At 36.9% G+C, this 15223-nt stretch overlaps 1 protein-coding gene across 1 annotated transcript in view; it reads left to right on the forward strand.

Annotated features, from left to right (window-relative positions):
• LOC135078334 (uncharacterized) overlaps window positions 1-13804 on the forward strand; it is a 56887-nt gene extending 43083 nt beyond the window's left edge. Inside the window, exons 21-26 of the mRNA XM_063972932.1 lie at window positions 3139-3396; window positions 4614-4825; window positions 5540-5825; window positions 6133-6258; window positions 10501-10642; window positions 13372-13804. Of these exons, the coding sequence (XP_063829002.1) occupies window positions 3139-3396; window positions 4614-4825; window positions 5540-5825; window positions 6133-6258; window positions 10501-10642; window positions 13372-13508 (1161 nt within the window). The 3' untranslated portion in view covers window positions 13509-13804. The remainder of the gene's footprint in view (window positions 1-3138; window positions 3397-4613; window positions 4826-5539; window positions 5826-6132; window positions 6259-10500; window positions 10643-13371) is intronic.
• Window positions 13805-15223: the final 1419 nt, after the last annotated feature.

Below are 15223 nucleotides of genomic sequence, written 5' to 3' on the forward strand. Positions count from 1 at the left end.
AAATGTTTGGATGGTGGGATTTCATATTCGTAAATGTTTACGAAAGTGGCAGATCTAGAGAGTAAATTTGTAGATTCGCCAAACTTACCGGATACGCATATGCGGCGCATCACTAAACCTACCATTGGTGCCAGGAATAGCTGAATATGTTGCATGATGTTGCGGGTGTACATGGGCGACGGCAATTGCTTACCATCAGGTGATCCGTCTGCTCGTTTGCCTACTATCACATAAAAAAAAAAAAAAAAAATAAATATTGATCATACTTGGATATACGTCTTCTACACTCTCAACTAGCTTAGCAAAATCAAAACGATTGAGCAAATGTACGCAACAGCCTTCCTTCGCAAAAACAGATTTATTTACTAAAGTTCTTGTAGGGTTTTTGTGTCGGATTATTTTCAGTGTATCTCCTGCCCGCGTAATGCCCAATTAGTGCCAGTAAAAATACTAATAAATCACAAAAAGCTTTTTTTAATTCTATGGGCCCACGTTAATGTCCCTGAACTACTTACTACTTAAGAAGACAGCCAAAATTCCTTGTTACGGGGAAGATAAATTTGATATGGGAGGGTGATATTACGGTCGACAATACATCAGTTATTACAAAATCGACTCTATTACCCCTGTATATGAGGGCATGGTATTTACCTTAATGTGACCTGACCTGCTATGATATGATAATAGTCAATTTCAAAAAATATTTTATGATTCACCATAGTTTATGATAAGGCTCGTGTATTAATATCACTAATAAGGATCATCTTAAATTGGAATGGTTTGTTTAAGTTTGTGCTAGACAGTTGCTTGAAACTTTTCGTATATTTCGTAGATTTATGACGTAAGTAACGAAAGCTTAAAACGCCTACATATTTTCGTCACTCGGTTCAAACTTAAACCACAACTTATATACTACTACTCTTGCCCAAATAAGTTATAAGTTTAGATTTGTTCAAACCACCTACATAGTAACAATATAACCTAATAGCAAATAACAACTTAGGCTGAGTTGCACTACGTAACTTTAACCATAACAATAACCAGTGCTTTTGTATGGAGTACTAGCGGCCGCCCGCGACTTCGTACGCGTGGATCCCGTTTTACCCCCTTTTCCCGAATTTTCTTTGCTATAAACCTCACGGAGCCCGAGACCTTTCCAACGAATGCAAAACCGTGGAAATCGGTTCGTGCGTTCTGGAGTTATAGCGTCAGGGAGGAAAACCCGACTTATTTTTATATAGTAGACTAGCTTTCCGCCCGCGGCTTCGCGCGCTTGGACTACATTATCTACATATTTTACGAAACCCTATTTTTTTCCAAAATAATTTTTAGCCTATGTTACTCGTGGATAATGTAGCTTTCGAATGGTGAAAGAATTTTTAAAAACGGTCCAGTAGTTTTTGAGCCTATTCATTACAACCAAACAAACAAACAAACAAAGTTTTCCTCTTTATAATATTAGTGTAGATGACAGATTTTTTAACGTTTGTTAAAGTAAGATGGTGCAACTCAGCCTTACAAGTCTGACAAGACTGAAGTTAAAATGATAGATTATGGAAGTTAGCTAAATTGGTAATTTACAATTATTTGACAGTTCACGCTATAATAAGCTGACGTTATTCAAAATGTTTGCTTTGGACTTTACTTTAACAATATTATACGTTTAGTTTTAGTTGGCTTACAATAAAATAATTAGGTTTGTTTATCGTTAATTCCCAAACAACTATACTCAACATCAAATAAACCGCACCTTCCGCGACGCAAACTTTAACGATTTTCTTCTGACACAATCATGGTGCCCCAATAATATTGGTGTTATTTGAAAGACCAATAAATATTCTTAAAGAAAAACACATTTAATTTATTAATAAATGAATAACATATACCATAAATGTGACTTGAAAAAATACCTCACTTTGGGCCCACCTATGGGATCAATTAGACCAATTTTTATGGTTATAAAACCAAATAATGATTTCACGTGTCCTCTTTAACAGATGGATAGCAATTAAACCCAACTTAACAGTTTTATAGCCATAAAAGTTGGCTCTAGCGTAACTACCTATTTTTTGAAAAAGTGACTCTGGATCCTTCTAAAGACACATTGTTGGGGTAAAAACCTTTCCTTTAATGAAATGAAGGTTAGAACTAGGCTTTTAAATGGTACCAATATTGGTGGGAAGTGGGGATGCATACGTTTGACAATGCTTGTCGCGGGAGGTGCGATTTATTTGACGTCGAGTGTATTACCCATCTTAGCTCTTTAATCCACCTACAAAATATGCATCGCAAAATAACACAAATTTTTCTGAGTAAATATCAGAGTGAAATTATTCAAGGATTAAATTACTCTGGTGTAACATGACAACTCCCTGTGGGTTGCGGCCGTAATAATAAACTGTGATAGAACTCCAACTATCGATTTGTTTAAATTTAGAATCGACGGCAATAATATCTTATGTGTGTAATTCTCCGCAATACTTTTGCGACTTTAGAGTAACCTAGTTCTAAAGTTTTTCACCATTAGCATAACTTCATAGTTACCAGTAATTTTTTTCTGAACCGTAATTCATTAAGACTTATAGAAGTAGAACTACACGACGATAAACTGAATTTTTGAGCAAAATCCGAGATTGTATCTAAATATAGGATTCATGTGTGTTTATACCAACCTACTACATATTTATGTAAGTGTGAATAACAGTCTTGCCTATAATAATAAAAATAAAAATAAACTATACAAACCTCAGTCTAAATTAACACTTGTTTCTAATAATACTTTTATAATGTGCATCTAAATTTATAATAAATTGCCAGATGATTTTAAAGAGTATAAATTTACTAAGTTTAAAACTGTACTGAAAAAATGGCTTATTGATAAATGTTTTTATAGTGTACAAGAATATTTGCAATATAAATAAATTGTAATGTTATAATAATGTATAGTGTATACGCCTGAAAAGGTAGGTAGAACTAAGAGATGCCTGTAACCTATTTTAAGAACCCTTGTAACCTTTGTTCATACACAATAAAGACTTTATTACAATAGGTTGCAATATTGTTCAGAGAATGTGCACCACAAGTTTTAGCCCTTAGCTGCAAATAACAATAGTTTAAAAACCTAAATTGTAATTCTAGAGTATGGCCACTATCGTGAACAACGACAAGCCAGCCATGCTGAACATGCTGGGGAAAGCCTTCAACGGGATCTTCGATGAGCCGAAGGACATCTTCATGAGGGTGAAGGTCCTGGACCTCCTGTTCCGAGGGATCATCATCAACTGTGCCCGAACTGAGTTCGCGCCGAAGGCAGTCTGCACTGCTTTAAAGAAAGAAGGCGCTACTGGGATGACTTTTGAGCCTAACAATCAGTTTAGGTTCTCGTTGTTTGGAATGGTAAGCATTTTTTATTGCTATACATATATTATGATTAATCCTCGGTTTCTGACCTGTGGCCTAATTCACGTATTTTGACAGTCAAGATCTCGCTGACGTTCAGAAGTCGTCTCATTGAAAAACACTTCTAAATCCGTATTCACAAGGGTCATTTTGATAGAACGATTACTCGATAGGATCGCAACTCGGTGTTTTGTTGTCGTTGAAGTTTTGTTACGTGAATACGGCTACTGAGAATCTCAACTTGAACGAGCTCATCCTCTTTTCAGGCTTAGCCAAGCCCATTTTGGTATCTCGTAATTTCAAATCAATTCAGGAAAATTCAGAAACGAAAATAGTTTTATAAGTTCATATATTTAAGTAGATAATGAGCACTCTCAAGCTTAAAAACTCAATTCAGAATCCGTGGGCCAGTGTCTCTAAATCATTTTGATCGTTATCAGTTTGATTTTGTGATTACCTCGCTAGTTCATCATAACAATAGATGGATGGATTTTATGAATTTTATTGAAAGCGATCGCGCCTTTGTCCAGCTGTGGACGTCTTTCGGCTGAAACAAACGAACGAACGAACGGTGGCGAATATTCAACTGTCTAGCTAGAGGCAATGAACGTACGATGATGTTGTTGATTCAGAAAACGTGCACATGCATTGTTGTCTCTGTAAACCTTGCACAACTGTTTTATCGTTTTCATTCCATTGCCCATGTTAGCGTTGTCTGGGTTTGTCCAATTTCTTTGTTTATGAAGTATCTATAATTTGGTACTTTTATGAAACTTGCTCAATTGTAACCTTAAAGGCGATTTTGCACTACGTCCGATCCGAATTCTTCAAAATACAGAATAAGAACACTAACCAGAGAAATTGGATAAAATAAATCAGATCTAGTGCATAAACTACCATACAAATAGGTCGACGATACTTCGGACTGTATGTATTTATGGATTCGAATCGGACGTACTGTAAAACGGTCTATTCCACTTTAATCACCTGTACTTGATCACCCATGGATAAGATCACTTGCGATCAAAGTGGACTTTTCAATGGGTGTCCTTTGATCAAAAGGAAACCAAAGTAGAATAGACCTGTAAAACTCATTCATATCTATTGATTCTATGATATTTATAACCAACTATTGTAAAGAAACAGAATTTATCACTACCAATATCCTCAGTTTGTATCTACTTAGCACCAATTGTACCTTAAATTTCTTCTAGCGCAACGGCACCATAGATCCCCACCTGGTCACCGTGCGCAGAGGCATCAAGAACGTAATGGATGTGGGAAAAGTCATCGCCATCGATGGGAAGACGGAGCAGGACGTCTGGAGGGACAAATGCAACCAGTTCGAAGGAACGGACGGCACGGTCTTCCCACCTTTCCTTACTGAGAAGGACAACCTTGAGTCGTTCTCTGGTGACCTTTGCAGGTTGGTAGTTGTTAGTTATAGATTTTTTTAACATTATTGTAAGCAAAATGCAGAAAAAATGTGTTCTGTAAAAATCTAGCTTTAATACAGGGTGTCCCAAATTAGCACATCATCGCACTGCCACTGGTGGTAGGTGGGCCTAAGGCGCATTGAAGAAGTCAAAACGTTTTGCGAATATGGTTTGGATTCAGCGTATTTGGGTGTCTGGCCACAACATATTATGACCATACACCAGCTTAGAGCGACACATTGTTCTGTAACATACTCGCAACTCTCCTCTAGTGAATTCAAGACCAATCCAGTAAGATATTTTTGGACCTGTCGATCAAAATCGCTAATATTCGGGGCGGAATCCCAATATTTATTTTTGGGTCAATGCAAAACAAGCGAGAGACTCGATTGTGAATTTGCAATTCCGCATAAAATATCATTCGTTTCTATTGGTTCAGATCTGATATTAGCATAAAATATGAATAGGTAGCGTCCGTACCAATCAGCAATTTTGTAAATAAAGCAAACATGTAAGCTTTCGCTAAAAATAGCCTAACTCATAAAATGGCTTATTCTATTCTTGGTAAACGAACAGTTTCAACAAAATCGGTCATCAAAATACTATTTGCGTAAAGAGGTTACGAAAACACACACTTTCGCATTTTATTCAAATAGAATCACAAAGATTTGTGTAGATTATTATTATTCTTTTTTTCTCTACAGGTCATTCAAGCCCTGGTACCAAAAGAAAACCTCCTACAGAGGGATCAAGACGAACCGCTACGTAGCCAACATTGGGGACTTTGCCAACGATCCTGAACTGCAGTGCTACTGTGACAGCCCTGACAAATGCCCTCCCAAAGGCCTCATGGACCTCATGAAGTGTATGAAGGCACCGATGTATGCCAGTCTACCACACTACCTGGATAGCGACCCACAGTTATTGAAGGATGTCAAAGGACTAAGCCCCGATGCCAATGAGCATGGAATCGAAATTGACTTTGAACCGGTAAAAAATTTTTAGCAAAAGAATTTCAGTTTTTTTATAACTTCATTAAATTTCATTAATCATGGTTAGCATGTGCAATAAAATTAAATATTTTTTCGATATTTTTATGCTATGCTATCTAGTCAAAAGCTAAGCAATGAAATAGCTATATCATAGAGATACCATATACCTATCATATACCTATATCATAGAGAACGATGAAATAGAATTATGGACTAATTTACCTGACGCGAAATTATTTTACTTATAATGTGTTCTTTGCACTTGACATGTGTAAGCACTTTGCGGACTTTTTATAATATTACAGATATCAGGAACTCCAATGGTTGCCAAACAACGCGTACAGTTCAACATAATACTCCTGAAAGCCGACAAAATGGACCTCATCAAGGACCTCCCTGGGACTATGACGCCTTTATTTTGGATAGAAGAGGTGAGATAAACACTACGGTATGTCTTATGTAGCCTAGTCGAGAGTGTTTAACTTTATCGCCATAAGTATCATTATGGTTCTTAAAAGCTTTCTCAGCATTTTCCATTATCCCGTTCTGGTTTCAGAAAGTTTTCAGGAACCCAACCTAATTTTTTCAGGAATTTCAGGATTTCAGTATATAACTTAACTAATAGTCGTGTTAGTTTTCATTAAGTTATTATACTCGTAGATGGGAGAGATTCTGAAAATATACAGGGTGTTAGGTAAATGGGTATATGAGCCGACACTAGCCCATGTTAACATGGGCATATAAATGGTATGGTGAAGTCAGAAATTTTATATCTTCATTTTAATTATTTTAATTTTCATACAAATCGGATTTTATACAATTTATTTTGTATGAAAATTAAAAAAATTAAAATGATGATATCAAATTTCTGACTTCACCATACCATTTATATGACCATGTTAGCATGGGCTAGTGTCGGCTCATATACCCATTTACCTAACACCCTGTATATTCTAGAATCTAGGTAGATAACTAAGTATCAAACAAATGCAAGTCGCTCTACCATACATCAATTACACCAGGGTCAGTATTAACTATTTTTAAAAGGCATTGAAAAATTCTTGACATGTACTTGACCTATTGAAAAAAAACATGCGGAACATATCCATCGGGGTGCATGCAAGGGTGTGGGAATCACAGCAAGCGGCCCCCACTTAACATTGAACTATAATGAGCTGGGACCTGACTCATTGCTGCTTTTTAAACCATAGCAAGGTTTTCCTTAATGCAATCATTATCCATGTTTTGATGTTTCATACTTCAAGTAAAAAAGGGGGAAAGTTATTGGTGCCTATTACGAGTAATTGTCGCAAATAAATTCGTTCGTAAATCGTCCCTGTTTCTCGCTTCGCTTACTCATGTGCTCGTAGTGGAAATAGCATCGGTTTTCCTTGAGCTTTCGTAAGGCATAACAGTTAATGTATAGTTTCGAAAGAATAAGGATTGAAAATGTGTCGACAATCGCCATAATAATTTCCATTCAGCTCTATTAAAACCATTTGAAGTGGATATTACTCGTAGACTGGCACCCTTCTTTTGAGAATTCTTGACGTCTTTATACAGGCACGTGTTACTGAAATTATTGATGGAATGTACAGTCGCGGAATGAAAAGGTTCGTCACCTTAGTGTCGGTTTTCGCTTGCACTAGGTACTGTAAGAGTCAAACCTGCCAACATAACAGTGCAAGAAACAGTACTGCTAACATTTAAATAAATATGACGTTTGCTAACGAATAAGGTTTTGCTTGTTTATTTTTCTATCCCATCAGTGCAATGCAGTGATGACATTGACCAATTGACAATAGTTTTTTTTTTATTTAATAGACATAATAATGGCAGGTTGAACCAACAAGAAGGTTTTAGTTTATCAATCATGATAATCTTCTTGACAAGATAAATCGTCAAACAACTTTGATCTGAATAATTTTGAACTTTACTTACGAACAGTTAAAGATTATTTTCTCTAACTCGAGATTATTCTGTAACATAGTTTCAAAAGGTAATATGTGCTCGCGATTCGTTGAAGGAATCGATTTGAAAACTGACGAACCTTTTCATTCCGTGACTGTACCTACCTAAGCATCACGTAGCTGTAGAAAATATTACATGGGAAAAATATATGACATGTTACTGAGTTATTTTATTTGGATTCCTTTTTATATGAAGTTGGAGAATGAGACAAAATATTTATGTTTTATGTCTAAAATGTGTAATACCAACCTACCAAACCACCATAACAAATTGTGAATCTATAATAATGATCCACGAAATGTCTACGAGTATTTGAAACTTGCTAATTATGTCATCAAACTGAGCCTATGTATGTTCTCTACTTTTCTGCTTGTCCCAAAGATTGAGCCGAACACCATCGGGTGATTAATACCATCTGACCTCTTAAATTAAGTACTTTAAAGTTTTAAATAAAAATAAATAATCCCTTACTAGGTCGACCAACATTTGACGTTAAGCTTAAGATGTTAGGACAAGTTTCAACGGCTACATTATTCATATTCAGTCCCTATCCCGACTATCCGTAACATGTAAAGTTATTAACACGTTCGTGGGGCAATGACTGACAACACGTGTCGCAGCTTACACTACAGGCCCAGAACAGACGGTGAAACGCAACTGCAACGAAACTGCAACTGCTAGTTACTTTTGAGTTGCATCTAAGTTTCTGCCATAGCGTCCGTTGAGAGACCACACATGACACGACCAGTTTGAAACTTTCAGTTTCAGTTTCATTTATAAGGCCTCAGCCTCGAATTTAGCGGGCAGCGGGGCGGCGGCGGCGGCGGCGCGGGAGCGGGGCGGGCAACGCAGACCCGTTCTCGAAACAAGCGGGCAGCTCACGCGGCGCTTTAGCGGCGAAGTGTTGTGTTCGGGGTTGTGTTGTCGAGATATTTGTTTTTATTCGCAAACGAAATGTCTGAACAATGGCGACAATTTTATTTCGATTCAAATTTATTCCTAACGCTCGATTTATTGTGGGCAAAAGAAGGAGTGCGCTGCCCGCTCGTTACCCGCTCCCTCGCCGCTGCCCGCTCGTTGCCCGCTCCGGCGCCGCTGCCGCGCCGCTGTTTTCGAGAACCGGTCTATTTGATTTCACGCATAAGATCCTGCCGCTGCCGCCCCGCTGCCCGCTAAACTCGAGGCTGAGGCCTAAGAATCATCAGAAAGTTGCAGTTTCGTTGCAGTTGCGTTTCACCGACTGTTCTAGGCCTTACGGGCCGCTCGTGAATATGGCGGCTAACGGCTAACTTATGTAGGAAATAAAAGAAAATTTTCCAACTACCTATAACAGCTATTGCCTAGACTCGTACCAAAAACTCATGAAAACAAAGAAATAAAAAGTCAAAATACTTATAGTCCAGTCAATGAATGCTTTAACGACGGTGTATAGGGAAATGCGTGGAACACAATTTCTGACTTTGGGATTTTATTTAGACTAGAAGGTGAACATGTCAAAAGTCCCCGCCCTTAGCCCGCTCCCGTCGGAGAGAGGGGGGTTCGAAGGTACCATTTTTCGGTTTTTCGCTTAATACTCGGAAACTATGCATTTCTATGTATAATAAGTATGTATTTACAAAAAAAAAAAGTATTTAAGTATGTTTATATCCGTTGTCTAGTACCCATAGTACAAGCTTTGCTTAGTTTGGGACTAGAAGCGCAGTGTAAAATGTCCAAGGATATTTATTTATTTATTATTTATTTATTATTTCCCTCTATAATGTTTTATTGACTGGACTATTGCAGGCCGCTACCAACCGTGCGATGTGGAAGTCATTAGGGGAGGCCTATGTTCAGCAATGGACGTCCTGTGGCTGAAATGATGATGATGATGATTAGCAGAGCTTGGGTTAGGCAATGAAACTGAACACTTCATATTTAGTAGCAAAAATTTAGGCATACTTAAGTCTGCTTCTGTTCTGTGCTTGTTAACGGTCAATCATTAAATTCACTGTTAATGATACTTATGAGTATGAAATAATTCTACTTACAGTCATTTAACCTTTAAAAGCCAATTAAAGGTATATATGCTCATTGCTCGTGCTTATAACTTTGACATTTGCCTCCAGAGGGATTCGTATCCGCTGCCACAGCTGTTGCAAATTCAGTGCGTTTCTGTTTTCATAAAATTTACCTTTTACTTTCACTATTCAAAGAAAGGTTAAGTTATAACAACTTAATTAAAATTTATCAAAAATAGAAAACTGTTAGTTTCACCTGAGTTTTTGGTTTTTAATTTATAATCCACTTTTAAACTTTTAAACAAGGGTCAGCGAAGCGAGTAAGTCAACTTTAGCCTAATTTAAAATTAACAAGCAGGAAGGTAACAGTTTTCACACAATTTTAAATTGTACTTTCAATCAACCGACACGTAGGTAAATGGATTTTGGACTTTATAATATGACTTCAGACTTAAACTTAAGACTTTTGAAGAATCAATAAAAGTTTATTTAGCACAATACAAAAACATTACACACTGAAAGCTTAAAAATAAAGATAATACCAAACATAATAATATTGAGCATAGAGGGAATTTGACAGATTTAAGGTCAGGGCAAGCTAAACCTATTTGTGATTTATGCTACATTCATACATATTTCTTACTCTTTCTAAATAAAGGCCTTTTGCAAATAGGTATATTTTATAGTTGTTCTGTATTTCAGGGTCTAGCTCTCAACAAGACCTTCGTGAAGATGCTGAAGAACCAGCTCTTCATCCCGAAGAGGATCGTCAGCGTGGTGAAGTGGTTGCTAGCTGGCGTCGGATTCGTGGGGCTTGTTGGCTCTGTGGTGTACCAGTTCAAGGGTAAGGAAAGTACATACCTACTTTAAGGCCCTCCATTAAAACTTCTATCTATGGATTTTCAATAAAGTTTCATGAAGACGTTCCGTTTGAAAACATAGGAAGTTATTTAGGTGGAAATGTGGGTTCAATCACAAATACCACCAATGTGTTACAAATTATAAAAAACAAAACAATATAAACAAAAGTCGACTTAGTACTCGTAGACTGCAGTCTGAGTGATAAACTGGCGACTGGGAGATATAAAATGAAGCTATTTTGTAATAATATAATTTTGCAAGTTTTGTAAGTTTCAAGTTGTCCGTAGATTTCAAAAAGCCAAGAGAAAATCAATGTTTCTCGCAACAGCACTTTTTTCTCTCAATAAGCATAGTTATTTGATTCAATAAGATCTTGAAGCCGCAAAATATACTTAGATAAGGAGGTAGTATTTCTTCATATCAATAAGTCCATCTCGAAAGCTAAGTTACTGAAAAGCCTTCATTCCCAAGAGGTTGTGGCTATTGTAAGCGTAGTTTTCAAGTATTGAATCCGATGCATATTTTGTGAAGAGGATACTTTTCCATTAGTTTCATTTATGCATCGAAGCTTCCCTTTGATTGTGGACCGTCTGCGGGTACAAATCAGATCAAGCTGATGTAATAAAGAAATCGGTACAGATAGAAGGCTCGTTAGTGTTAGAGCTTATTTAATTATATTTTGATGTCGTTATTTATCGATGCTATTCAAACTTATTGACTCTATAAGTTGACATCGAAATAACAGAGGATGGAACTACTGTACACGAACTTTATGTTTAACGAATGATTTCAAAAGAGTTAACTTTATATTCAATGCCTAGTTAAATAGCATGCAATATAAGTAGTTACAATTAAAATGCAACTGTATGAGACTCATATTCAATTTATTAATAAAGGACTTTAATATTCTCTTCTAAACAATTTAGTAGGCATTGTAAGTTTCTACAGTTCACATTACATGATGTAACAAACACGTAAACCTTTTTCATGGTATAATTTCTCAAACTGAATGCATGTTTCTCCTCGTAATAGCCAATACTTCTCCAATACTTTTATTTATGCATCAAAACAAATAGCTCACTAACAGACAGCCTTCCGAGGAGTGCATCAAAATGCATCGAATGCATTTGCCTAAAATATGCGTCCTATCTCACGCCACGAGCAATATCGGCATGCATCACCGCTGTCGAATCATCGTTCGGTTATTTATAGGCACTTTAGTGTAAGCTATAGCACTAATAAAGCTGTTCTACATAACATGGGTCATACATAACAGCGTGGGATGTCCACCCACAAGGTGGAACGACGACATCACAAAGGTTGCAGGAAGACGCTGGACGCAGGCCGCTACCAACCGGGCAACATGGAAAGCATTGGGGAGGCCTATGCTCAGCAGTGGACGTCCTATGGCTGAGATGATGATGATGATGATGATGATGACATAATATAAGAGTTGTAAGTGCCCCGCGGTATCACCCGTGGTAAAACGTAGCCTATGTGTTAATCCAGGGTGTCAGCTAACTCCATAGAAAATATTAAAATCGCTCCAGCCTTTAGACGTGAAGAAGTAACAAACATAGGTACATACTATAAATCTATGCACATATTAAGTTGATGACTTGGGTTAATGGCAAACAAAAGCTATATTGAGTGCTATCTATGGTGCTGATGATAGTAAACTTTTTTAAAATGCTATAAAATGCGCATTGCTTATTTGATTTAAAAACGAACTGTTTGTTTAAAAGTAACTAACCTAGGTTATGGACAAGCCAAAGCGAAATACTTTTAACAATGCTAGGTACTGTTAAAATTGCTTTTTCATATCTGACCTACTTGCTAAATCTGGTTACCTGCCAAGAAGTTGCAAGTTTGTCAGATCACTTGTTACCGTCAGACAACTGCATGTAAAATGCACCGCCATTTGCCTAAATTATGCATAAACCCCGGTCGAGGCAGACGATCGGCATGCATCGCTGCTGTCAAATTAACGTGGAGCACAGTTTCCTGTAAGGGTACTAGATATCTAGTGTGTTTGGGATAGTGCTAGCTATAATTTAAGACGATGTTATTATGTCAATTTTATCGACAAAAATGCCCCCATATGTGGGCTTACCCTGGCACTTATGAAAATACAAAAAAAATTTATGTAGTCACATAAAAAATAAATTTAAAAAATTAAGTCATAGTCATAGCAGCATCCCGTAAAACTGGACTGGATTGCCGTGACCTCTAACTCACTTAGTTTGTGAAGAGAATCTACCTACAATATCGTAAATGCGAAATTTTGTGTGGGTAGATGGATGTTCGTTACTTCGTCACGCGAAAATTATAGGATCTATAATTAGTTCTTCTTATAGCCATATAACTAGTAGCTCTACAAATCTACACGGAAAGCAGATAAAAAGATTATACTTAATTTAAGACTAATTTAAGTTTGTAGATAAAAAGATAATTTAAGACTAGTTTAGGAAAATAATTTCAGACGTAGCTATTTCTAATTTTATTTTTATACGTAATGATGAGATAAGTAGAAACTTAATTTGGGAGTATTCGACCTTTAAACTATTTTAATTATAATCCTATCTTCATCACTTCTTACTTTACACTAAATAGAATATATTTTTAAGATAATAATCGAACATAAATCTAACTACCTAGGTATAAATTACTAAATTAACCAAAAAAGAAAGCTAATTTCAATTTTATTTTCAGGCAAAATGATAAACTTCGCACTTTCCCCGAGCTCCGCCCCGGTGACGAAGGTCAATCCGGAGATTAACCAGCAAAACCAGCCGAAGGACATAAGCATTATCGGGGAGTCCCAGAACCCCCCCAAAGTGGACATGTAATCCTCAATCAGGCGACTTCTGACGTTTTACATGCGTTGGAGTCGCCGATACGGCATTAATAGTTTCTCTCCAATGTTTTGGACTCAAACATTTAGAATTGCTGTATCACGTGTTAGGAATAGAAATAGACCTGCACATATTTAACTAGAGATACCAAAGACCTTAGTTTTTACAGGAATTTAAATGTAGAGCAGAGCACACAAACTACGTATATTTTTTTCTTGATATTTCCTCATTCGTTTATAGATTAGAAAGGCATATTTTATGTAATTAGTAATAAACTTTAACTGATTTTATTGCGATTTTTATTGAGTCCGTTTTTAATTTTTGTTTGTTAGGATGCGCGCCGCGATAAGCGGTTATCACGCCGTTTTGTCGATTTTGCCCATACATTTTTACGGCGATAAAGTAAGTATATCACGGCGCGCATCCTAGACCGGCTGGAGTCTTTACCCCCACCATTCTATGCAGGCACAAATCTCTAGCAAAACTTTGTAACTACTCGTAGTTACGATTTGGGCATTTGGGCATTAGCTCTTACTAAACTAAAGTAGCTCCTTAATATAAAATTATGTTTATTTTTCAAAATTCATAAACATATTATCGAAGCTACAGAATCAAACACCGACGGATGTGATTATGCTAACGCAGTACAGAGCCCCGATTACGGTAATTTTTAACGTCTCCAATCCAGACGCGTTTCTGATTCGATTCGCCGATTCTGCGATACGATTGGTCAAAACAGCTGACGTACGCTGTTTACGCTGGCGTACGTCAGCAGTTTTGACCAATCGTATTGCAGAATCGACGAAGCGTGTCTGGATTGTAGACGTTAAAAGTTACCGTAATCGGGGCTCAGATATGACGTGTTCTTTCTATCAACCCTATCGACGACCGTCTTTGTTCGACGACGACGACGAATTGATCTTGTGCCTTATTATCTCATCATCATCATCAATTTATTTTGTTCCAACTATAGGATACTCTCTTTCTACTCACTGCCTTCTTCGTCTTATTTCAATTAAAGCTAAACAACTTAGAATATAAGTAATTATCACGCAAACTTAATAAGAACTCACTAGCAATTACTTAGTATTCTGAAGTTCGAATGAAGATGAAATGAAACTTTCATATTAATGTCTGAAGTGTGTACCTAACTTACAAAGGTTTCAAACTTTTATATGAAATTGATGTTAACTGGTATAGAGAAAAATATTTTTCATTAGTTTTGTACCATGTTTTCTCAATAAGGTTCAAAATATGGTGGCAACAATTCTGCCACTACCAGGTAAAGGTTTAATACAGGGTGTCGGCTTAGTAGGGTTTAGGTATGGATCAAACAAAAAGGATTAACTCTACTGCCAGGCCTGTTCATCTCCGCGAGTTTACATCGAAAACAAAACACGCACGATTGCCTACCTACAGGATACTATTCGACAAGGCCTCACATACGAGCGAACATTGACTCACGCACGCGTATGTTCTTGTGTATGATGGAAGAAAATCATTTTACCGAAGTCAGCCCTATAGCTTCGGCGCAGTGCCGATCACTGACATTTGTCAACAAAATGGTGCTTGACTCTTGAGACAGGCTAAATTACACCATATTGTTAATGACATTGAGCATACATTTTTTTAAATACCTTCGCGAAGTAAAACTTCTGTACGTAGTACTTATTATTATTCTGTGCTACTGCTGAAATGCAACTTTTTTC

Source organism: Ostrinia nubilalis, chromosome 14, assembly GCF_963855985.1.
Source record: "Ostrinia nubilalis chromosome 14, ilOstNubi1.1, whole genome shotgun sequence".
Taxonomy (NCBI): Eukaryota; Metazoa; Arthropoda; class Insecta; order Lepidoptera; family Crambidae; genus Ostrinia; species Ostrinia nubilalis.